The sequence below is a fragment of the Galleria mellonella genome, unplaced genomic scaffold (assembly GCF_026898425.1).
Source record: "Galleria mellonella isolate WM207_F2 unplaced genomic scaffold, CSIRO_AGI_GalMel_v1 utg223, whole genome shotgun sequence".
Taxonomy (NCBI): Eukaryota; Metazoa; Arthropoda; class Insecta; order Lepidoptera; family Pyralidae; genus Galleria; species Galleria mellonella.
In genome coordinates, this window is record NW_026442042.1 from 3,150,998 (window position 1) to 3,178,316 (window position 27,319).

General features: G+C 34.2%; 1 protein-coding gene and 1 long non-coding RNA gene across 3 annotated transcripts in view; one reads left to right on the plus strand and one right to left on the minus strand.

Annotated features, from left to right (window-relative positions):
* Positions 1-27,027, minus strand: part of LOC113517479 (polycomb group protein Pc) — a 33,524-nt gene extending 6,497 nt beyond the window's left edge. Inside the window, exons 1-2 of one of the 2 annotated variants that reach the window (XM_026902153.3) lie at positions 26,888-27,027; positions 25,847-26,255 (exon numbers count right to left, since the gene is read on the minus strand). In XM_026902153.3, the coding sequence (XP_026757954.1) occupies positions 25,847-25,915 (69 nt within the window). In that variant the 5' untranslated portion in view covers positions 25,916-26,255; positions 26,888-27,027. Of the gene's footprint in view, positions 1-25,846; positions 26,256-26,461; positions 26,660-26,887 lie in introns of those variants that run through there. The other variant, XM_052894640.1, reaches the window with a different exon arrangement.
* On the plus strand, positions 12,611-13,223 carry LOC128200622 (uncharacterized). Its single transcript, XR_008252812.1, has 2 exons — positions 12,611-12,769; positions 12,864-13,223. It is a non-coding gene; the product is annotated as an uncharacterized LOC128200622 (long non-coding RNA).
* Positions 27,028-27,319: the final 292 nt, after the last annotated feature.

Sequence of the window (27,319 nt, forward strand, 5' to 3'; positions counted from 1 at the left end):
CATATCCCTTCCTTCAAATCGAAACACAGCCATGCAAACGCAACTGCTGGGGAAGAGGGGTTATTAGTAATGGAGACTGAAAATCCCATTGCTTTTAATATACCTAACCAGGGCGACCTTCACGCGGTCCCCTTGGAAACTATCATGGTTAATTCCTGATGAATTCATCATGATGGGCTAACTGGCCTGTTTTCATTTTCATCTATCACCCTTCACTTCTTCACTCCGTCAGCGTATACCGTAAGCGTAAGCGTTTTTTTTTTATGGGTGAAAATGGTATAGTAACCCCGCCTGCGCTAACGGGATACGCTGGCAGAGCACCAGTGAAGGGTGATCGATGAGAATGAAAACAGGCCAGTTAGCCCATCATGATGAATTCATCAGGAATTAATCATGATAGTTTCCAGGGAGAACCGCGAGAAGGTCGACCTGGTTGGGTATATTGCTAGCAATGGGATTCTCAGTTTCCATTACTAACAATCCCTTTCCCCCCCGCACAGGCGGAGTTGTCATTCATTTTCAACATAAAAAAAACCGCATGCTTAATGGTAGAAACACGAATGGGACAGAGTTGCCCAAGCAAACTATTTAATTGTTGTTTGTTGTTTTAATGGCTTTGTTTGTGAAATAGAAACTTCAAAGCAAGTTATTCTACACTAGTGCTTTAAAATTACAATTTTTATTTAGAACTGTTACTAATTCTGTTAATTGAATGGAATAGATTAAATTGACCTACTTCCTCTTAAAAGTTCTCGCACATGACTCGAAGTGTATTGTATGTAACCGCGTAATCGTACAGAATGGGAAGAAGAGATTGTTAGTAATGGGGACTAGCGGCCCCATAGCTAGCAATATACCCTCTCAAGTCGACTTCTACGCGGTTTCCCCTGAGGATCATCGCGATTAATTCGTATAATTTCATCATGATGGACCAACAGGTCTGCTTTATTCTCCCTTGTCATTCGTTACTAGTGCCCTGCCAGTGCATACCGTTAGCACAGGCGGAGTTACCATTCTATTATAAATATAGGTAGAGTAATAAAACCGATTCCGTTCCATACAAATATGACATAAAATGACCTTTTTTTTCTCATACGAAATAGACACCTAATAGTAATTTCAAATTTTGGGCCATAGTTATATTTAAAACTGCGCAGCATAACTACCTAAGTTTTTTTAGGATTTTTTATATTTTCTCAATAAAGGTGCTACTTAGAAACATCGTTTTTTTTCTGCAATATTTATATGTACCTATATTTTGCTTTAGATACTTCAGATATAAGTAGATATAGGCACTTCCCTTATATCTGTTTTTCTTATATGGCTTTTTCTCACATTTTCAATCATAACTGAAAAATAAATCAAAATTAGTTTTAAAATGTACAAATGAAGCCCTTTCATATGTTACCTCACTTGGACTAGTAGGTCAATTTTGAAATTTGTACGCTCTAGCAATAAAAATAAAAATATTTTTTCAATTATTTCCATTGCAATATGTGCGGGACAATGATATGTAAAATCATTCCAAATTTCAAATCATAAGGGATCGTATGTACCTTTTTGATAGGGAACCCTAAAAATGAGTTATACAAGCAGTAAATAATTGTTAACTATTAAAAATTTCACAACTAAAACTAGCTTAATTTAAACTAAACAACTCGATTTAGAGAACAGCCGTGTGGTCCCGGCATAGAATAGGCCATCTTCTATTAGGTCAACCTCCACGTGGTTCCCCCTGGAAACTATCGTGAACAATTCTTGTTGAATTCGTCACGATGGGTCAACTGACCTACTTCATCCTCACTTATCATCCTTCACTGGTGCCCCGCCAGCGTATCCTGATAGCGCAGGCGGGCTTAACATTCCATTATCACCCATTAAAAAAAAATAGGCCATCTCTTCCTTTCCCGTGGGTGTCATAAGAGGCGACTAACGGAGGCCGAGCGATGAGCAGCAGCGTCCCTCTTAAAACAGCTCCAAAACCTAACTGCGGTTGCCAATCCGCCTGCCAAGCTACTGGTAAAATCCCCCAAGAGGGATGCTTATGTTCAGCAGTAGACAGTTAAAGGCCGATATGATGATGATGATGATGAACTCGATTCAGTATACGTTAATTATTAGATATTATTTATATTATTTGTAATTATTCTTAATTATTATTATTTTAGAGTTCATTTTCAGTTATTATACCAATTTTGAATTCAAGACAATGAAATCAGAAACGCCGCGTGCACTAAACTACATTTTATATGCTTTTTATTTTCGCCCCCTTAATTTGATTAAATGAAGTAACACAATATTTCAGACTTTGGTGGAATGCAATAAGGTCGATAGTCACTATATCTCGTTTGGTGTTTAGGGCGTTTCATAATTCGAGCGGGCGTTTCAAACCCTCGCGTCTTATTGGTTTTACTCGCAGAGGGTGCGATGAAAATTGGTGTATTGCTGTGACTTTGTTCCAGCGAGCGGATATTTTTTTTAGAAAGTATATTTGCTTAATATATAAATTATTTTAATACATGTAGGAACATAACGAGATTTTACGTTTCAAGAATAGAATCATTTAAAAGTGTTTTCTTCTTACAAATGATCGTAATCAGATAATGGTAATTACATTTTAACATTATCTTTGATGAGCAGGTTTCGCCACTGCTTATATTAGCTGTAAAAGACTACGAAAATTATTTACTATGTACTTATTGGGTCGAAGATACCTATACTATATAAATATTCTATTGTTGTACAAAAATCATAAAGTTGCATTGACTATTTACATAAATTTATTTGTTTCTTGAATTACTTTATTGTTTTTACGTAAAAGATAAAATCACAAAGCAAGTGGTTTATAATTAGGATAGCTCCGATCTCGACAATAACTTGTACAATTATTTTAAATAGTTTACATATCTATTTGTCTACGTTTGTGGGTATCAATAGGTCTAGAGATCACTATTTAAATTATGATCCGTCACCTGTACCGGTCTTTGTGTTCATTATTCTGTATAAATATATATATAAAAAAATATATGTATATAAAAAAAAATTATAAAAAGTTTTCAAGTACTAGTCTAGTCCTGTTATTTATAAAAATTAAAACCTTCTTTACCCATTTACTCAACCTATTTTAACCATTACGTTGTTTTGTTATTTTCTTATAAATTAGAAATTTCGCATCAAAGAAAGAGACAAAATAATTTAATAGCTAAATAGGTTTATGAGAGCTTTGACATTTTTATGAATAAAAGAATAAAAAAATATTCATCTATTGATCGAAAGCATAAGACTAGTGATTAAAATGTAAATACACGTTAATAAAAATATATGTATGGAACTGTAGAATAAAATAATAATATAGGATAACGTATATAAGATATTAAAAATGTAAAAAAAAGAACTATTAAGAGTACGCCATAATATCAAGTAGTATACCCGTTATTATATTATTAATAAAACAATAAACATACATTTATACAATATACAATTGATAAAAGCTCAACGAATGACTAAGTGCCTATAGAATAATAAACGACAACATTGTATTATATTCATTTATTACCTCATCTCAAACCGAAGTCAGAAGCCAAACAAAGGCCGTTTTCATTTAAAAAAAATAAAAAGGATCCGTTGGGACGTGTGGGCAAGGTAAGGTCGTTCGGCTGTCGCGCGGCGATTGGACGAAACGCGGGGCGGGCGGGGCGAAGGGAGAGGTACCACACCCCCGCCTCGTCTCACTCCACCCCCGCTAGCCTGTTCCAACCTACCACTTTACAAATGTAGGCAACATGGCCCTTATGTAATATACATAAAGTTCAATTTCTATTGGTCGCACGGTGTAGTTATGATTGCAGAATTGATGGTTGTAATCGCGCCATGGGCGGACCGAGTCTCGGAAGCATAGACGCCAATTAGCGCCGATCGGAACAGCGTTGCAATTAGCGCGGGAATAATTAGCTGATTAACACTAATCCGTATGATGATCATACAGTAGGAGTTGCAGTAATGAGATGTTTTTACAAGCAAAAAAACGGGCGATGCGCATCAGTGAAGAATGGAGAATACATGGCATAACGAGTTCTTGATAAATTCAACTACTAGTTAGCTATCAATTTTGATTGCTTCGAAAGTTTTATGGTATTCATTCTCGTTCGTTAAAGGCTTCAAAAGAAGTTAGGTTATCTATTTGTCATTAAAATATCGAGTATATGTAAAAGGTAAATTACTTAGAAGAATAGTATCTTTGGGTAGGTACCTACTTACGTATGTGGATTTTAACCTTCTTTCGTGACATCCAAAAGTAGAAAGAAAAAAGGAAGATAAAAAGAGATAAGAGGAAAGAAAGAAGAAAGTTTATATTTTTCATGGTTACGTTATGTAATTAGGTTCCCTACGTTAACAATTGGAGCTAGTTGTACAGAAAACAAATATCTCTCATGGAATGTCTATTGAAATTTAGAGAGATTACTCCCATATTGGGCTCGTGTTAATATTTTTTTATTTGGCAGAGCGAAAAACTGTTTTTATATCACCTGGTTTACTCAATACAACAACAACAGTGTGCAGGCGTCGCTTAGAGACAACGGTAATGTGATTTTGTGTCATATAACTTTCTTGGTTCGGAATTTTACGTCCGAGATGTTGAAGAGTCAGTACTCCTATTATAAGAAAAAATAACCTCTCGGCTAATATGGCACGTTCAGCTACCAATTTATTGTGGGAAACTAAATAATCCAGCGTTTTTCGTCAAAGATTTCATAGGAGCAAACATTAAAAGTTTAAAATCACGTGAAGCAATATGAATTAGGGTCGGGTCATTAATACTTTGAAGCACGTGCTTTTATACACTTAAAATAACTCTACATATAAACCCTGGGATAAGAGTTTTACGTGTCAAGCTACGCTGAATTGCTCAGAAGATCTAACGAACACGAGAAACCTTTCCAGTCAACATCCATGACAGTAGACGCATTGCATTAATAACATCAGAATAGAGACTAATCTTCAACAATAACATTACGTTCTACTCCTGTCATTATTAGCTTCGCCCCGCCTTCATAGTCTTTACAGGGACTGTTAGATACGACCTGCACAGGGCTTGCAAGACGTTATACCGTGAACATTGTATAGTCTCTTTGGAGAACGCTTCTGGATGGTGTCAAAACAGTTGCCGTAAATGAAAAATTAAGTTCATTATATTTCCATTAATCCTTTAGCAAGTAAGGATTAATGAAACAGGTGTCAAAAATGTGAAAGTACAAATTTACTTATTTATCTAGTTACCACTAGGTGCATTAAACGGTTCAATCAATTGTTATGAAATTTGGTATTCACGTAATTATACTATTTAGAATGGAGGACTACTATTTATTCTAGTCAATGAACATATATCTCAGTCGATTAAAATATCCCGGTCTCAGACGAAATTTCGGGTTAAAGCTATATGAAAAGGATAGAATACGATACTAAGAAACAACGGATGGTAGTGATTTCGATTTCAGATTGTAGATGTTTTTCCACTTTGACATACATGAGCACCGGCAGAGTGCATCCCTTTCGACGGTGGAATTATTAGATAAAAATCTAAGGCTGCATTCTTTGGATTTACCTACTTATTTTCTGCTGGCGTCGCAGAGACTATACAGTTCTATTCGCAAGGCATGAGCTTAAGCTCAAATAGGTATTGTGGAAGTTCATATCACTGGTTATTTGAATTGAATTATTTTGTTTAATTCCGCTCCCATTAGTATGTGCATGACTGCCAACACTCGAAGATTGACCACCACTCTTACAAACAGAAGTTCCACAACCTTCCATATTAGCCATCGATTTCCGGCTGCCGTTTAGTTCGCGTACGTTTTACGACACGTGTTTCTCTTTTAAACGACGCATCTTCAGGCGAATTATTAGATCGCTCAGAGCTTAGTGTTAACCGCTCGGAAATTGTTCGCAGGTTGGCAGTCACACGCATACTAATAGTAGCGGAATTAAACAAAAAAATTGTAATCGAATAACCACGTCTAATTAATTGTTATTTGTGATAACACGACGATGCAGCAACGAGTCATATGTAGAAGTCGAGTACTAATATGCGATGCGCGCTGCACTCTGCAAGATTACGTGATTTCGCACACAAGTCGATGCATATACTTACAGAATGCAGCATGCGTCGCGTACTATGACACGACTATGCGCCGACTAACTTCTACATTGTGGCATGTCGCTACATCATAATTTTGTCGTATTACTTAGTTATGTCTCTATAATGGATCATCATCACATCAGCCGTTGACCACTACTGAACAAAGACCACCACCGGGGGGGGGGGGGGGTAATTAGTTTTGCTACGCTTGGCAAGTGGGTTTGGCAACCGCAGTTAGGATTTGGTGATGTTTTAAGAGGGACAGTGCAGCCTATCCATTGACTACTTAGTTGCCTTTACGACATCCGCGATAAAGGAAGTGATGGCCTATTCTATGTCGGGACCACACGGCTACGATAATGGATGGTTTGTCTTTATCTTTCCATGGGTAGAGTAAGAGTAAACAATAAATGTAAATAAATTAAGTAGACCCGCCTGCGCTATTGGTATTCTTCACTGGCGATATGCTTGTAAAGGATGACAGACGAGCACGAAGTCAGATCAGTCGGCTATCATGATTATTTCACCAGTAAGAGAACGAATAATCAACCATTATGCTTTTCAGGGGATCGTGTGCCTCTTTATGGGGCATCTAGTTAGTGATGGAGTTCCTTGTTAAACATTCCTCTTCCCTCTTAACTAATAAGTATTACAACCCAGAACGACTAGACTCTAGAAATCTCAGAAAGTTTCTATTTCAAAATTAGACCATTTGCTGAGAATCGTTCTCAGGACCTTTTGATTTACGCAAAACAATAGATAAATTCAATATAAGTAGAGTCATTTATTTTTACAGATTAATATATAAAGAAACAAAATAATGAAACGATAAAAAACAATATAATGACGTATCGTTCGAGTTAGAACTTGAACAATGTGAAATTTAAATAAGTGATAGAGAAAAAATTACTTGAATTGATATAGGCGGCGCTGAGCGAGGTTCGAAACAGGACTATTATTTTGATTATATAAATGTTACTACGAATAAATTACAAATCATGGAAAAAATTAGATTATGTAAGTACCGAAGCGAAGCTACCCGCATGTTTAAACTATGCAGCGATTGTTGGGGCTCAATCGGTTAACTGAGGTTAAATGGTACTCTCATGAACTACATTGTGACTACATAATTTATGATTAAACAGCTACATATTTGAATAGAATTTTAAAATTGTATCCCATTTAAATGAGGATGAGCGACGTTATTGTTTATCTTTCGTTCTTTTGATTTTTTTGTTACTATGTTATAGAACTGTTAGAATTCGAAACGAGGACACTACCACAATAGTTGCAGAAGAAGAATCAAAGCGACCAACCAATACTTAGCCCAAAGGATCAAAAAGCTGAAGTAGCAATAGACCGGCGATATACATTGGAACTTAAGAACTAGCAGTCGATAGGGAAGAACGGCTTTTTAGTAGTGACCCTGTATAGAAAGATGCAAATGGCTGATGAAAACACAAGAAAAATGTCTAAAAACGGCGGGCCGTTAAACTATTGCGCTCAACCATATATGTACAAGTACATATATGGTTGAGCGCAATGTAGCCTGACTAATCCATCATATTCGTGAACGATTGCTGTTTGTGGGCACAAATCTGTTCATGTTTGCTTATTTATTTCACATCGAATAATACATAGAAATAGAACTCAAGTCTAATTATTGTCATGGAACCCACAGAAATTAATAATTATATTTTACATACGTGAATATGATGAATGAATGATGAATTAAAATAAAATGTAAAAGAATAAATGTTGCATTGCATGCGGATTTTTCTGAGATAACAACATTCCGAATCCAGGAGTAAAAGTTAAAAAAATAACGATTTAAAAGTTATTACCTATTTAAATAAAGATTATTCCTATTCTATTTTGTTTATTTTGATAGTGAATGTTCGGTAGTGAATAATGAAAAATAACAGAAATTGAATATTAAAATTCTAACCGAAAAACCATAGCAATAAAAATACCGGAAGATTTATTCTTGTAAGGAAACATTAAAATTCGATCTTTAAAAAACTAATTAAAATCTAGCAGGGACCTAAGTCGTTATAGATAAAGTAATCGTGCATTTACTTTGACATTTCGCGGCCACATTTCCCTATCTATCAAGCTGTCGCAAATTGCTCCCGAGACCCGACTCTTCCGGATTTTCCCCAGAGGCAATGGGTGGTTGCGGGAGGCAGCGGGGGTAGATTAATGGATCCCTCGCCTCGCCTACAGGGACCGATCGAGCGTTTAAACACGAATCCTCTCAAATTGCCTGAACCGAGTGTAGTTCCCTGTGAAATTTCCGTGAAAGTGTTTGTTGGCATTGAAACTTGGGTCACTTTGCAATATAATTACATGAAACGGAACGTTTCATTTCAAAACTAAATAATAAACGTGGAAATAGTGTTACATAGGATTTTTTTAAAAGTAGATATATAATTCTAACGAAAAATATAACTTTATTAAGAAAGTAGAAATAACTATTATTAAAAAAAATTGTAGACTTTTTCTCAGTTTTAAGCATTTTGCTGTTAGATTATTTTTTATGTTTTTTTTAAGTCAATTAATTTACATAAAAGTATTTAGATAACAAAAATATTTCATTACCGGTTTACGATAAATACGCGGTAAAAAAGCCTATAACCTTATCCATAGCGAATAAATATTATGTGTTTAACAAATTTCATGATAATTGTTTTTTTAGCTATTAAGGCGTGAAAAAGTACAATTTTTATCTAATTGTGGTTGTAACATAATAACCATAATACTTAATAAGGTGGCTCTATTTTTTTTGCCATTGTCTAATCAATCTATAAAAAAAAAAAAAAAAAATAGAAATCATCGCTACGATACCTGAAACTAATTGAGCGGTGCTGTCATAATAAATCAAAACGCGTGACCGTGTCACAACTGAGCGCGTTGTCACAGGATAGGAAAGCGTGACGCATGCGCGCACGAACACTGCTGTCGGGTATAGAATGAACCGTCCGGGGTGCTTAACCCATTTGACAATGGCTGGGTATGATGGATGGTAGTATGATCGGGAATGATGTTGATTTAAATTCCAGTCAATGTAGGGAATGGTTGATTATTGATACTTTGTTAGTATATACTTGTGTATTTACCTATACATAATATAGATATACATTAGTAATTAATTATACGATATTTCTATTAATTGTTACATACGGGGTAAATAAATACTTCGTCATGAAGATAGACATACGTTTATTCACTAAGTATCAACAGTTAAGTAGAGGGATCCCAAATTGACAATTCGAATCGCTATGGAGTCATCACATAATTAAATAACTTTATAAAGATGTAACAATTTTATTTTTTTACAATTTTTTTAACAATTACCAGAGGGAGACTTTGTACAAAAGTCGATTGCTTGGGTACCTCTGTCTCATTCGTGTTTCTACCGTGAAGCAGTTGTGTTTGCATGGCTGTGTTTCGGTTTGAAGGGTGGGATATGGCGTGAATTTACTGGGTACAGAGGAATAACACCTGAGTCCTCAGGAATGGCAACGCATGGCACATCATGGGCGAAACAGTATACTCGGTTATGTCCATGGTACTGCTCATGTCTATAGGCGACGGTTACCACTTTCCATCAGGTGGGCCGTCAGCTTGTTTGGCATTCTAAGTTGTATAAAAAAAAAAATTGCGAAATAACGAGCCAAAATTTTATTTCGCAGCTCATTTAATTTTCACTTTATCTAATTTTTATATTCTACAACCTATGGGAATGACAAATGAATTAAGTTATAAAAACTAAAATGAGTTCCTAAGCACTGGTAGCATATTTATCCCAAATCACTACGCCGCCACATCAACGAAATGACGCTATCATCGATCTTACTTGTTTACAGAATACCAAATGTAAATCATTCGCGGGCCCGCTAGCGAAATTCCAGTTTGATTTTACACGATGGCATTACTGATCATACTACACAATAAGCTATTTTGAACCTTATATCATATATACATAAAGATTGTATCCCATAAAAAAACGACTTGAATTAAGCCAACAACTGTTATTTAAAAATTAAATTACTAAACTGATTTTAATAAAATTTCTATGGGATCAATCTGTAAGTATATCTTTTTAGACAAGAAAAAAATTTTACAGATCGGTTTAGAACTGACGGTGTTATGAGGTAACAAACAAAAAAACGTTACCGAATTGAGAACCTCCTTCTTCTTGACGTCGATAAATAATCAATAAAAAATATAATTACTAAGGTGTTATTTAATATCTTTATATCTGCTTTTAGTAAAACTGGATATAAATACAAATTTATTAATATTAAGTTAGCTTTAACCATTCAAGTGTATCAGAAGATGATAAGAATAAATAATCCTATAATGTTGATAATTAATCACAACATTAACGTATTATACCAACTTAATTAAATAGCAATTAATAATAATTTACTTATAATACTAACATTAAGTATATAAGTACTCAAATACCAACTTTCGACTTTCAGTTATTTTACTTTTCACGAGAGTTCATTATTTAGATTTGCTATTTGAGAATACCATAGAAAAGTCTTTGTACTGTGATAAATATAATTAGAACTTCTTTGTCTATATATTCATAGGTAGGTTAGGTATTTGGGCGTAATTACAACATTGTTAGGGTGCCAGTGCTTTAGGTGTCTTACTGTTGCATTTTATATATATACACAAATTTAAAAAAATCATAGACGCATTAAAATATTTATATAAAAGTATTCATTCATCTCAATTATCTCCATTTAGTAAATTGTGTTTTGTGCAATTAAAATTCAATAGCAGTATTGCGTAGAGGACTCACTTAATGCCATTTGATTTGCAGCAAGCAAGAAAAGGCTCAATAAATCAAGGCTGACAGTATAGATTCCTATATAATTCAATTGTAACGTTTAATTTCATAGTCCAGGCACTCCCTCGCCAGGCGTTAAAAGGGTGTCTGATAAATTGGGAGGGTGAGGGAAGGTGAAAAATCGTGGAATCTCGGGTCGCGTCGGCCCCGAGGCGATTGGTGCAATAATGATGCCGTTCTGATTAATTTTTCATTCTCGTCTGATGGCTTGATGATAGGGATTACGTTCTTTTATATTTTAATCTTCTTATATTTTTTATTACAATTTCGCTATTGATTTATTGTATACTTTCCACATGAGACTAGTCATTAAGTAACTTTTTTTTTTAATATTAACGGGCATTAGAGATACGATTTTGCGGTAATAATAAAACCAAAATAATATAATGTTTTGCCCATGAATTTATGATTATGTATGAATAATGTTATTTTCAAATCTTTATTTAAATTTGTTTTTTGAAACCGAAAATTTAGCTTATTCGTCTTAGTGATGATATGAACTTTAAATGAAATATGGTGAACCGACTGTCAAAAACGTATCAAACTTTAGTCCGCTAAATTGACGATTACCTAACTAAATTCTTATGCACATATTTTTTTAATCAAAACAAAACGCGCTTTTTATCAGTGTTGAAATTGGATTAAAAATTGGTGTTAATTAAAGTAGCAACCATTTTCGTTAGTTTAAAAACGAAAAAATATGTAATGTCTATATTAATGTAAATCAAAAGAATCAGTAGAGCATTATTACGGTTCATTAGGCACTGTTTACCTCGTTCTTTCAAATATATTCGCAAGAATTTTGTATCGTTTTTACTTTTCAATTTAAACTTGCGATTTCTCCCATATAGTGAGTAATAAATGTACATTATGGTAACCCTATTTACGCAAATAGATAAAAAATTGTCCTGTGTTACATTCTATCTATACAATCTAAGGTTTGAAATTAGAATACATTTACATTCACTGTACAGCTGACACAAATGGTTCAAATTAGACAAATTCACACCCTGAGGTCAGCGGGCGTTCATCCTCTTCGTGATTATTCAGTTCACTCACGCACAGACCTCCGCAGCAGCGGACGTGACGTGTCTATTATCCATTTTCTATGTATCTATTTAATATTCTCGTGGTATGAATATAAACTAAAAACGAATTACGGAATACAATGAATAAATTGCAGTCTCTGATTTATAGCAATTGCACACATATATTGATTAGTTAATGCGTATTGTTCTGCAATAATAAATAATACATGTACATTTATTTATTTATGCTGTAGAGTAGTAGATAGTAAAGAAATAAATGACTTATGTTGACATAATATTAATGTATCCACGTGGATAACGTATTATTTATTACAACACAGACACAGTATGGGTTGAATGAACAAAAAACGATTCCTTCCTTTCAGCCCTGCGAAATATCGCGCGTATTCTTTCGTAACTCAAGTACCAGGAGTGCATAAATGCGTAGTAGTAGGCATGTTCGAAACCAGAGCGCTGTTGTGCGAAGAGAAAATTGATATGCCAGACAAGGTAAGCAAGTCTGCCGGCCGGTTTGAAGTAAGCTCTACCTACGTCACTACGTCAGTCGCTTCACGACTGCGTCGGAAGTCAGATGTGTGATTATTATTTTCGATGATATTTATTAATTTTTATCAGAGTAGGTGTTGAAAATTTACGATCATGATTGTCTTTGATTGATGAGAGTAGTGGCTGGTATTGATATGTGGTAATAAAATTATGCTGAATTATCGATATTAGGTATAAACTATTTATTTTAATAGTAAATCATTGTTATCTAATTAAATACTATAGCTGTGTCGTGGTAAGTATAATAAATTGATGTCATTGCTAGATAATTTTCATTCTCAATGGGAGTAAAGTGGAGGAACGGTTTGGTAACGGCGACTGCAGTTAGCGGTCGTACGGTCATCGACTCGCGACAATTAAATCGATGCAGTGAACACAGCTCCAAACGTCACCGCAGTTTGACGGCCAAGTGTTAAAATACGACCGCGAGATATCGTTAGGAGAGCGAGTGTCATAGAAGACGTGACTTCGTATGTAAGCACTGTTAAAAATCTATCATAATTAACAGTGTAAAAAAAAAAAACAAAGAATAATTCGAAAAACAAGAGTCTGAGTATGTGATGACGGTGATTAGAAACGTATTGTTATAGAGTTTCCAATAGTTTGAAATAAAGCAATAGAACTATTTTTGTGTCTAAAAAATAATAGCTATTTTCAATATTCAGGTTAATCTATATTGTTGGTGAGCTAAACAACAGATGCTCATATAAGTAGGATATGAATGGATTATGGAAAATAAAAAGCAAGAATCAACTCATAGGGAAGTCTATTGTTCTATGTTGAGTAGGTTTAATGATTGAACCTTGTACATCATTAACTAATAGGAAATATGTATGCAAATTAGTTTTTAAAAAGGAAACTGGGAAAATGTTGTTCCATTTGTAAATCGTCAAATAGTAGTTTTTGAAATGATTTTACATTATTTGGTGTAAAGAAGTTTTACAAGTATAATAAGAATAAAGAATAAGTTATATGGATCAGTTGAGATAGGTTGAGAAAATAAAATATTAAAGTGGACAAAAGTGACAGTTGCCAATTAATTGGTTAAGGATTTTCGATTTACAGCTACTGTATTGGGAATATTATGTAAAGTTTTAGAGTATCATAAATATATGAGCGAGTAAAATGAGATGTATGTATGAGTTAGAGAAAACAAATCCTGATCGGATGAAAACTAAGTATGATATAATCAGGGGCATGACTAGTTTTTTTAAGGTAAATAGTTTAGACTACTTTAAAAGAAAAATGTAGCAGAAACATTATTTTTTTATTTACCAGCAATGTCATTATTCGCAAAAATGTATAAGAGCGAGACATATTAAATGTTGAATTAAAAGAAGCACCTGTTCTGGGAACTAGTACAATAGGTATAGTAAACAGTGGATGAACAAATTAAGCGATCGAGCAGGGTAAGGAGACCCTTGTTTCGGAACAAAAGGGATGACGACCCTCGCCACTTGTGGCCGGCTCCGCAAACAATGCTTGTAAGGGAACGTGGCCGCCTGATGTGATTTTCTCACACGACGAAACAGCATTTTTACCATTGATTTAGGTGATACAAATAAATTATAATTATTCAAATAAAACTACAATGAAGAAATAACTTTAATTTTGTGCTGTTATTGCATTGTAGTTAGTGGAGATTAGACAATCACGTGTAAACAGCTGAACAAAAACAAAAATATTGACACACACAGGATTTTAGGTTAATTCTCAGTACTCAGACGAAACTGCTAATAAAAGGTAATTAATTACAGACTATAGGATTAATTATTAGCTGTAAACACATATTCTGAAATAGGTATTAATAATTTGTTCTGTAATAGATGTGATTTGACATCACGAAAAACAAAACTACCTTATATATTTACCAACGACAAAATACAGAAAAATATATCCCATTCTAGCTACAGTTCGCTATTTTTCTCTATAATCCGCAATTGGTGTTAGCTAATATACTGAGTTAATATTAAGTACAGTGTTTTTAGAAATCTTGTAGATCAAAAGAAAAAGTACACATTGCACAAACGAGGTACTTATCCTAATCCCGATATAAATACGCGTGCAATAACTCAATTACTAGGGACACCACCCCCCGGCAGAGTGGCACGGAACCAAGGTACGGGGGAGACGCCAGTTCAGCCGGCCGACCCTTGTCGACCCTTCATAACAGCCTGATTACATTCCATTGTCATTCCGTACTAAACAATGTACAAACATAGCACTCTGGTTGCAGTAATATTTATTTAAACGCATTAGAATAATGGATTAGCATTTAGTGTCTAAATATGAGACAAGTTTGACTATGACAATAGGTCTCACCTATTTACTGTTCGAGGAGAATGCCATTAATAAAGATTAATTAGTGTTGAAAGAAAAAACTTATGTCAAAGAAGAATTCTTTGACATATTTTTTTTATTCGAGTTGTAATCGTAAACAAAATGACGGCACGTACTAAAAGGTGGTAGTAATCATCTCCAGAGATGAAGACATTACGAAATCATGTGTTATACCTAAGGACTTGGATGTTGTCTCTACACCAAATTTGTGAAAATATTGAAATAGATATGACTTTTTTTACTAGTTACGAGTTATTATGAAGTACAAACAAGCTGATGGCCTGATAGACTTCTTTGTCTTGTTTGCTATAAACTTGTAATAATTTTACACTTACAACTTAACATACTTTTTATGTAATAAAAAATGACTAGCAATAAGTTTGTTATGATCTGTAATGTTGGGCTAGAGGATAACGAAACGGATAAAAATACCAAAGTGAAATGACTCTACACCTTTCCGGTGCTATATATTGGAATACTGGAGTACCTATCTATCTAGGCTGACCTATCTTGAATAGAAATATTTGGGGGAGAAGTGCCCAGTTGCGTATATTTGCTTGAGACAATAAAATTAGATGAAGCAAAAGAAGTTGATAAGTAAGTATAGATACAGACCTTTAGCACTCGATCTTATACGGAACAAGTAACCTCTACCTTATCTGATCTGCCACAATGACAGATTTAATAAACATTTAGTAAAATTTATATTTATTTATTTATTTATTTATTTAACACTTTATTGCACCAACATAACATGATTTGTTAAAACAATTTTCAATACGTATAGTGTAGTACAAAAGGCGGTCTTATTGCTAAGCAATCTCTTCCAGACAACCTTTGGGTAGAAAGGATTAAAGCATAAGGTGGCGCGTTAAAAAAGATAGATTTGTAAAAAATAATATTTGTGACAGCATCGTCATATACATATACATACATAAATAAACACATACAACCAAACATATACATATATATACACATACATATACATACACATATAAATATATATACATACATATACATATATACGCATAAATACATACAAATATACCATATTAATACACATAAAACACATAAAACTGGAAATACGTAGGACTAAGTGATTATAAGGATAGGTAGTGGGCTTTAACTAAGTTTTTAAAAATGGGCAACGATTGAGCGCACCGTATAGGGGTAGGGAGTGAGTTCCACAAACGAACTGCTTGCACGGAAAAGGATTTGGAGTAGAAAGAGGAAGAATGGGTAGGAATTATGAGTTGGTTATAATAAATTAAAAGAAATTGATTTTATTCAGGTCATAAAACAAATGCTGATAATACTTCTATTAATTGTTATGTACTTTTAACGACTCATAATTATTTACAGTTAAACAATTACATAGTAATGCAGGCATCACGTGGGAACATCTCACCTGCGGCGTGGCGCCGCGGCTGTCTCCCTCAATATCCTTCACTAATTACCGACCTTATCTCTATCAGATAAGAGTCACAAAAAATCCACCGACTTTCCATTTCGTTTTTCATTTACATAATAATGCGTGGGGCATAACGACCGCCGGCGAGGCAACAGGCGCATTATTATAATGACATCGTCACAGCGTCAACTTGTCTCTATAGTTAGCAGTCTCCTTGTAACGGTTTAGCTTTAATTTTACAAAAAATTGAAAACACTAAAATCTTTAGAACGGCGGCGTGATAAAGGTGTCGAGTTTCGAACATTTTTATTGATATTAAATTGGTCGTAAAACGACTTTAACATGTCGACTTTACGACTTATTTTGCATTGGAGGTTCGCGGTGTAATCTAATCGTTTATTCTCAGCGGTGTGACTACTGTCGATAAAGAGTTGCGTGTGTGTTGTAACGGAACGCGTCGTTACCCAAGTGTGCACGCCAGACAATGCAGCCTCGGCTTTAATTGTGCGAGGCTCCCATATGACGTTTCCCCATTCACCACTTTAATATTCGGAGCGAACGCGTATGCGATTAAGTATGCTTTCTAAATATAGGGGACCCTTCACATAGGAAAGTTTTTATATTTGAGGGGTGGCACGCTACCTACAGCCGGAGTACATAAGCTCGTAGTTATTATAAAGGCATGTTTTTGACAGCGACGTCCTTGGAATCTCTTTGTGAATACATTTTTATTATTTTTGATTTCGCATATGTATTATTTTTCTTCTCGTTCTTATTCAATCAATAAAGAGAATTTCCTTACTTAGTGAAACTATGGAAATAATATTATGTACACAGAAATTTATTTTTGTATGTATGTGTGTGAGAGATAGAGAAAGTGAGAGAATAAAGAAGAGAGAGCATAATTTTTAAGTTCATTAATTAAACTCCACACATTACTAGAATGGCATGTGGCATCCATGTACATTCATATTTTCCCAAAAAGCTGTTGTGTGTATGCAATAATAATTTTTTTATCAGAAATTTGTTAAAATTTCTGATATCTGTTACATTAAAAGTATAACTTTTATAATCCAATAGTAAAAATTATATTTATTTTCGTATAAAAAAATCAAAAATTAAAAAAAAAATACGGATATAGTTAACATCAAACGAATTGTACAAATTCGTTCATGTGAAGCTAAAATATTAGATACTTACTAAAAAAAGGGTGTAAATTATGGTTAACTTTTCAAAATAACCTTTAATAAATTTAAACTACTAGTTAATTATACCAAAATGTTAAAGTGAAAATATAAATAAAAAAAAAAAAAAACTATAGAAACGAGACTACTCAACCAATTTCTTTGTTCCTCGTTTGCTTTTTTTTTATCCATTCCGATACAGGGATGGATAAAATTACGGCGCAGCATTGTCAGGCGATTATTTATAGAAAATTTGGTCTCTTTGTGTCGCTTCCGAGTGCACACTTTTAGAATGTTCGTTTCGAATTATCAGCTCCTCATCGTGACCCCGCGATAACGGTTTGTTTTTTTATGTTTTTTTTTTTAGAGATTATGGAAAACCGTTACAAGGTATTTCACGCCTCAATTAAACATTCATTATAGAATTTTACAATAGGCAAATAATATCTAAAGTGTATTTTATAGGTAGGTACTACCTATTGTCATTTCAAGTCTTAGTTCATCTGTTGGAAGGTGGTAATCTTTCCTTAGACTTGGATTACCTCATATAATGCAATAATGTCTATGTTACTTTTAATGCATTGCTATTCCTAAGATCTAAGATGTTTTATTTCCTACATGGGTGTTTGGACAGGTTTTTATACTTTTCCAACTAAAATACAACAAGTCTTCTCTGTTGGGGTGTGTCTTTCGCTGTTTTATGACAGAAACTCACAAGATAGTGGTAGTAAAAGTCTCTTTATATAATAATGTTTATCTGCTTACCTTTACCTGTATATTGCGAAAACACTACTAAATACTTAGCTACGTCTGTAAAGTTGATATTAAATAGGTTTCTTATATAATGCTTTAATTCGTATACAACGTGTAGTAAAATTAACGATCACATTTCTTAGAAATAATCAGTATAATTACCTATAACATTATAATATTTTAAATTTTAGATAATTTTATAGAAATGATAAAAAGCGCCATCTAAACAACAAGTCGCGAACTATGTCGTACATTTGCTGTCAAGTCAAAGGACAATGCAAAAAGAATACTAAAATTAATGTGGTTGTCAGATATAAAATTATGAAATAGCTAATATCTATAGTTCGGGTATAGCTATTTTGTATAAATATATTTTTAAATATTATTGTAAGATCAGCCAACTTATATTCATTTAAACCTGCTGTTGAGACATTATAGCCCATCTCTACTACACTCAACGCTGATTGGCTGATGGACGTGGCGGGGAGCATGCGTACTCGACAACTGCTCGTTCGAAGCCGAATACTGGCGCGTTTACGCCGAGATACCAGGGCTACAGCGCTTTGTAGGAGTTTACTACAACTACAGTGTCACAAATACGAATATGTGCTCTAATGCATGAACAAATAAAGAGTAAAGTGGCTTGCCTGTAGAAATAACTTTTATGTTGGGCTACGCCACAAGATAACAAGGTAAGCCGACTGTAGACAAAAATGGTCTCTATTGAATTAATTCACAAGGTATAAAATAACTTTTAGATCTTTTTTTTTTTACTGTCATTAAGCAGTTTCCTAAATTTGACACGGCGCTAGTGGTAAACCATTGGAAACTTGGGCTACGTTACGCTGTAATTTACATCAGCCCGACTGAGACTCGACGAAGACAATAAATAAAGCAATTCATGAGTATATTATCCACTGAACTAGAAATCGAATACACATAGATAAGAACAAATCAATGGAAATTATTTAAAATTCTATTCAATATAGTTAATGAAGAAACTACAGAAAGAAAATGTCATAGTTTCATACTTGAAATACCTATTAGAAACAAATATTATTACAAGTATACTTGATTATTAAGGAGATTCACATATTCAAGTATCATAAGTAATTGGTGTATCCTGTCGTTTGACGAAGTCTCTTCAAAATCCTTTATCACTGCTCTATGAACTATAGTGGCTTCTTTACGGTCCAAGTAAAATCTAGCAGATTGTAAAAGTCCCTTCTTATGCCTATCCATGAGAGATAGACTCTTACCTATTATCCCTAAATATTTCACGGACTTTAAAACAAAAAAGTTCTCAATTTGGTTGAACTTTTTTTTAAGAATGGACTCACAGAGTATCTTATGCCCTTACGAACATATTTATATGTACGTGTACATGTTTATGTATATGAGGTATATACAATTAAATATAACTGGCTATATACTTATAAACTTAGGTTTGTCTATGTAGTTTTGCTGTAGATTACAGTATTATATACCGCTCTATCTGGCAACATTGCTGCTTTTTTCCATTTTGGGTTTGCTGGAAGAGAATTCTTGCAGAATTAAACTTGCCTTTGTACATTTGCTTCCCATTGTCATATTTCTTTACGTATTATTACTGTGTATTATAAGTATAAATAAAATAATTTCACAGACGTAATCAGATTGACTTATGACGTCGTAAGTCAATCTAGATAGTAATCTAAGTATATAAACACAGGTGAAATTTAAATCATTTGCAGTAGAAGGTCAGAGAGGTCTATGTACCCATGTATTATTTATTTATCTAGTGCTAAAGTAGGATAAGGATAGGAAGACGATGATGATAATTATGATGACAAAGCAATAGAGGATGTAATTTAAACTTTTATAAATACGTAGGTACCTAATATTATTCTAGTACTTTACAGTTACAACGATTTGTAGGCAAGTTGAAATGGAACTTTACAGGTTTGGCAGCAGGCCAAGTTCTCTATGTACCTAACTACTACATTACAATCTAATAAATTCCGAATGTAGTTATTATATTATTACTTATGTAACTATTGAATGGATTATTAGATCCAACCTGTTCATTAGTTAGATACAAATATTATGCATATTTTTCTTTTTTCGAAATAGGATGAAATGAAATGATAACTCTGAGTGCTCTATCAGTATACGCTGATTTCTAATAACGACTTAACCCTTCTTTGCATGATTTTTTTATTGGTGAAATAAATCAAGGTGATATATTTCATGTTCAAAATTAAAGAAAAAATGGTTAAAAAAATAAATTTGACAGCTATGGTTTTTTTTTCTGCAATGGACATTAAAAAGGTATCCAGATACGATCAACTTAAAGTGAAATTGTTCTTTTATATAATTTTTGGGAGTTCAATGATGTTTATTTTGTTTATGTTTGTTGAATTATGATGGAAATTTCCACCATTATGCAAAGAAGGGTTAACAGGCTCCTAACAGGACATTTACTAGTGAATTATGATAGGTGAAGATCAAGTCAGCCTGTTGGTCTACAGTGACGATTTCACATGTATTAACTACAATGATTTTTAGGGGGGGGGGGAGAACATGTTAGATCTTTTACTAACAATCCTCATCCTCAGACCGATAAAGATTAAAAATTCTTGTTTGTAAGTAATGGGAATTCAATTGTTATAGAACTCTTTAGATACAAAAAATAAAAAAACTGACTATGCATAGACGAGTTTGTTTAGCTAGATAACATACAGTAACTAACCAGCTAGTTATGTGCTTATGTCATAACTGTACAGGTTTTATAAAACACGTTGTATAGCAGATAAGATTTATTTGATTTTAATTAATTTAAAAACTTTTTTAGTTAATTTGTTTCTTTTTTTTAGTTAATAACGATTTTAGTTAAGGAGTTTCTTCAATTGAAAAAGAACAAGTTGTTACGAACCAAACATAGTAGAAGCAAAGGTCTGTTTGAATAACACCAGTATTTTAGAGTCATATAATTTTTATTTACGCTATATATGAGAAACAGGCGTAATGTTTTTATTTATTACAATGTATTTCTCTAAGTTCATCTATCTAGGGAGAAGATGGAATGGTTAAGATTTGTAATGAGAGCGTTAATAATCCTAGGACGTGTACTAAAAAGTAAAGTCAATAACAATACTTCCATAGAAGCCACCAAACATAACAATCCTTTGTTAAAAGGGGCTATTCATTTTCTTTTCACGTTATATGTCTTGGTATGTAACGAAGTAAACCTAGAAACTTTTGATAGTAAATGGCGATACCCTCACTTGAGTAGTACATATCTAGTAGTAGTATAGTTTATTATCTAGTATTGTAAATCATGATAAATAAGTTAGCATCGTCATTTCTTATCAAATAGATTGATTATAATCAATTATCGTCTAGAAAAGATAGACAAAATTGGAGCTACCTAATCATTTCTTAAGAACATTCCTTGAGAGATGGCTGTTGATGCTGAATTTATATAACTAGCTCCTTATTATTACAAGTTTAAGAGATTTAAAGCCAAGTATAAAATTTCTCTGTTCTTACATACGTCTATTGTGATAACTCGTCTCATACAGGGGGGAAAAGGGATTGTTAGTAATGGAGACTGAGAATCCCATTGCTAGTAATATACCCAACCAGGTCGACCTCCTCGCGGTTCCCCCTGGAAACTATCATGATTAATTCCTGATGAATTCATCATGATGGGCTAACTGGCCTGTTTTCATCCTCATCTATCACCCTTGACTGGTGCCCCGCCAGCGTATCCCATTAGCGCAGGCGGGGTTACTATTCCATTTACATCCAATAAAAAAAAAAAAAACTCGTCTCATACAAACATCTCAAATTTTACTCTTTAATCTATTACTAATATCAATGTAATCTATTGCCAATGACAATTTTGTACTGCATTCAAGAAACAACAATTAGGAATTAGGTTAGATTTGGGAATGGTTTGTAATATGAATTGTGGAAACATTATGTTGCTAGTATTGCAATTCGAAGGAAGCGAGTTGGACTAACTTTTGGTAGAGGAGCAAACAAAAAGATCGAGGTATTTGGAAGACAGACAGACAGAGAGAGAGAGAGAGAGAGAGAGAGAGAGAGAGAGAGAGAGAGAGAGAGAGAGAGAGTTACTATACGTAGATAAATACTTTATATTACGGTGATACCAATTGAAATAACATTGACAGTGCCAATCGCTTTAATTTCAATATCGATCTATTGGAATTTATTTGAAAAATAACAACAATAACATTGTTACTTTTCATATGAAATGCTAATACAATATCCAATAAATATGTAGGATATTTGACACTTGAAAGATTGTAAAGATATTATTCTTTTATTTAATCACACAAATAGCTGAACGTATTTAAATAAAATTCACTGAGCAGATATACCATAAGTATTGCAGATACATAGGATGCCTATTTTTATCCTAATACACACAAACACAACATATCTACGGTAAATATACACATCTATACATTTTTTAATGGATGAAAATGGAATGGTAACTCCGTCAACGCTATTGGTTTATACCGGCAGGACAGCAGTGGAAGATGATAGGTGAGAATGAATGCAGGTCAGTTGGCGCACCATGATGAATTCGATCTGCGAGGATGTATTGCTAGCAATAGGGCTATTAGATCTAATGACTAACAATTCCTTTCCCCCTTCTACATCTATACTTCTATATACATATTTAATAAAGCGGAAGAGAAACGCATTCTTTGAACGTAGTAATTTCTGGTACAGCCAGTTCCCTATGGGTGGTAATGGGATGGTCACATCGTGTGTGCTATCGGTATACGCTGACAGAGCACCAGATAGAGATGACAGGTCAGAACAAAAGCAGGCTAGTTAGCCCAATGTGGGGAATTATACAAGAACTAACCATGATATTTGATTCTTGTGTAATTCGAGGGGGGAACCACATGGAGGTCAACGTGATAGAGCTGTTAAATCCCATTACCAATTATCATTTTCTCTTCCAAATTATTAGTTGGATTTAAAGAAAATATTTCTGCATTTGATAGCCCATACATCGAGAAAGGGATGCAAGAATATGCTATTAAATTACTTTAAAATCGCAGGCAAAGCCGCCGGATACAGCTAGTCAAATATAATAATCTAAACATTTTACCCAAAGTAATGTTTTTAGAAGTTTGCATTTTGGGTAATACCAAAGTTCAATCTTTTTTATGAAACTTATGCTATCTTTGAAAGCCATCTAGTCCGAAATAATAGATTCTACGTAGCAGGTCATATAATTAAAATACTATATAGTGTCAGTTGTTTATTTATTTTAATTTTGTAAATCTTACAGAAGATCAATTAAATAAACTTGAGCGACTTCAGAACATATGTATACGGTTTATATTTAATCTTCGCAAATATGACCACATTTCTGATTTCCGCAATCAACTCAAGTGGCTTCCAATTCGCATTAAATATCTCTTCTTTATACTATTCTTTTTCATCCTTCAACTCCCGATTACCTCAAAACGTGCTTTGAGTTTCATGTCGATTCTCAAATTACATTGCGCAGCGGATTCGTTTAGTAACTCCTATTCATTCTTCTGCATTCTATTCCTATTCTTTCACTATACTATCCGTTTTTGGAACTCCTTACCTCTTTCTATTAGATCAGCGCAATCTCTTGCATCGTTCAAGAGGCAGGTAATATCTCATTACCGATCTCTCTAATTTGCTTTGACGTTTACTATGTGTGATTTATCTTGATAATATATTTATGTTTATGTATTATTATTTATATTATATATGTATGTTTATGTATTATTATTTTTATTATATATGTATGTTTATTTAGGTTATGTAATCTTATTTTTATATTTAGATTTTTTGCATTTTGTCTGATTTTTTATGCATTTACTGTGTCTGATTTGCGCCATCTACCTTTCTCTCTGTACTTATCCATTCTTTATGCCAGGTTGTCTGAAATAATAGATTCTACGTAGCAGGTCTTTTGTATATAATTATAAATACTATATAGTGTCATCTTTTGTTTAGTTTATTATTATTATTATTATTATTAAATTCACTTTTGACATAGATATGGTTATAACAAAAATGTACACAGGAGGACTTATCCCTTGAAAGATTTCTTCCAGTCAACCTTGAGAACTCGAAAGGAGAAAGTATCTGTAGGGTTTGTATATTAAGCATAACATATATGGTGCAAAAATAATATGATATATAATAAACTATATTATTAATAGCTATAAGTAACTGAATATAGATACAAAAATAAATCGACTATCAAGTGTACTGTAAAATTATTTTGTTTGCGTATTGAAGGAATGAATGGTCTGCGCCATTCTGGTATTATTTGGGAGGGAGTTCCAAAGTGTAACAGCTTGTACTGTAAAGGATCCGATGTAGGAGTGGGAGTTATGGATTGGAGTTTTTATGCTGATAATGAAAGACATGTTTGATAACATTTCATAAATGTTATTTATATTGTTTACACCCGAAGACAAAACAATACACACAAATAATTAGGTTTTACTTTGTTTTTATACTTGAAAATGTTTCAGTTACTTAAAATTGTGGGTGCACCCTCAAACTCATTTCGAGTTGGATACGAGTAGGTAACTTTACTTTTATTACTATTACTAACTAGTTTATAAAAATCTGATCATTGCTCTCTGTAATAAAAATTTACATTTGTCTGATGAATACAAACAAGTATCTCGTGTAAAGTTTTAATTTATAACATTTAATACTATAATGCCAATTGATTTATAACAATTAATATTATAATGTCAATGTCGAATTAAAGATGCAGTGTAACTTACCTCGTCGCTGCCTCCATTGTCGAGTTAGTCACTTACCTTTGCAAATAACGATTTTATGATCAGAGGCTCTTTGTTCGTTTACAATTTGTATAATAGAGCTTTCATATATAAAAATTTTAAATAATAAAACGTTCAAAGAGTCTCACTTTATGATTAGGTGTAAAAAAACGTGCACTTACAGCTTAAACCAGACCAAGACTGCGCTGGTATTGTTATTTTACGTGTCAAAAAGCGACCCAAGTTAGTAACAGGAACGAGCCTTAACATCGAAAAACTTCATGCAATAATAGCGCAAGGTTGCCCCTCACATGCCTTCAGTGCCAAACTTGTTTACTGTCAATCTTAATGTAATCTCAAGAAGGGGCCCATTCATAATGTATGAATTCACTTTCTCATTGCGACCCTTGGTATCTTAACATAAGACCATGTGAGGGGCCCCCTCATAATAATAAGCAAAGAGCTCGCGTGAAAAGGATCCAGAAACCCTAGTCACCAGCTGCCAGGACCACAATGCGCGGATTAATACGAAAAATCTAAACTACAAACGTTGAGCAATGCATATTATTTTATAAAGCGTGTTTTGAAATTCGGCGTGAGCAGAAACAAGCGATCGTTTATTGCCACACAAGCAGTTCACAATGAAGCGCAACAAACAAAAATCCGCAATCCGCTGATATGTGATCTCGTGTGCATGCAAGTTTCGCAAGGTTAGTAACCATTTTGTTTTGTGCAAGTAAAATAAAAAGCTCACCTTTCTAATTCTTTTCTTCATTATACGCTCGGCGGCGTACACGCTGTCGCCGAGTTCCATCTTATGCATCCCCAGTTTGGCCGGTGAGAAAAATGCAAAATCCAAATAAAAAACACTGCAATCCAGTTACTGTGATCCGATCACTGCATCCAATTTGTAGGGCACCGCAATCCAACACACATTCTTTATTACGATATCACTTTTTGAGCACTGTCACAGTTCAAAGTTACCGCGTGAACGATCCTTCACAAGCGGCGAATAGCAACACGTCCTACTTAATGCGCGTCAGAGACAAACTGAAGTAGGGGGACGAAAAACTCGCCCCGCGGCCCCCGCACTTCCCGCGCTACACACACTTCGCCGAATGCCGATAGAGAGCGCCACGCGTATACAAACACCCGCTCGATATCTGTAAACAAGTTATATTTTCATCATACTTCTTCGTGTTTCAGTTTAAGAATCTGATAATTAAGAGATATATTAGTTTTATAGATAACTAAGGTGTAATAAAATCTTAATGATAATTACATAACTTATTTACTTAATCTGTAATATATAAGTATTCAAAGTATATAATAAACGAAGGAACAGAATAAGTAATGAATAAATCCTTACAGTAAAACTAAACTACTGATGAATTGAGCAATATCCCAATAGTGTATAAAAAAAGTAATATAAAAATAATGCCAGTTTCGTAGGTATAATGTGTTGGTACGGTAGTGAATGCGTCTCGCTCAACTCGGTGGCGGGCGATTCCCCACAGCGGCGCGCCGCGGTGGAGGCACGATCGTCGGCGAGGTGCGACGTTGCCGTTTTGCGCCAGCTGCGAGAGAAAGACCGAGCGCCTACCCTATTATTTACGCGCGACGTTGCCACACCGACTGGCCTACGTTGATTACGAGGACACCGCTTTTACGTTCGATCATCCGGTGCTATAATATTATGTTTACTCCACGTTTATCAATGATAATTGAAATCTATTTATAGTATTGACATTTTGATAGTTACAGGACTAATCTATGAGGTAATTGATGTAGTTACCTGATTTTGAGCAGACGGTGTTAGTATCCAAAATTATTATGCAAAGCACCACATAAAACCAGACCAGTTTATTATTTTACACAGAAACCACAGATTTGTATTTTTCTGGAAACGAGCAGCGAAAGCGACTAGTCAACAGAGCGCGCGTGAAGTAACTAAGGCATTTTTGGTCGTATCGAATCGGGTCGACATTCGTGAAAGGTCGGTATTTTGGGCTTCGCGGGGTGCGGGAAGGGTAAAGTGCTACAGACTGCGATTGGTCGGCGAGGGCAGGCGGCGGGCGCTGTGTGCTAGTGGCCAATTAAAACGTGCGTCGAGGCGCCCCGCCCGCCGAGAACCGGGCGCCGAGTGTTCCCGTCCCTTTCTAGCAAGCCGACTCGTTCGATCCCAGCGTTGCGTTGTTTTTTACGCGGCGCGGTCTCACATAGAAAA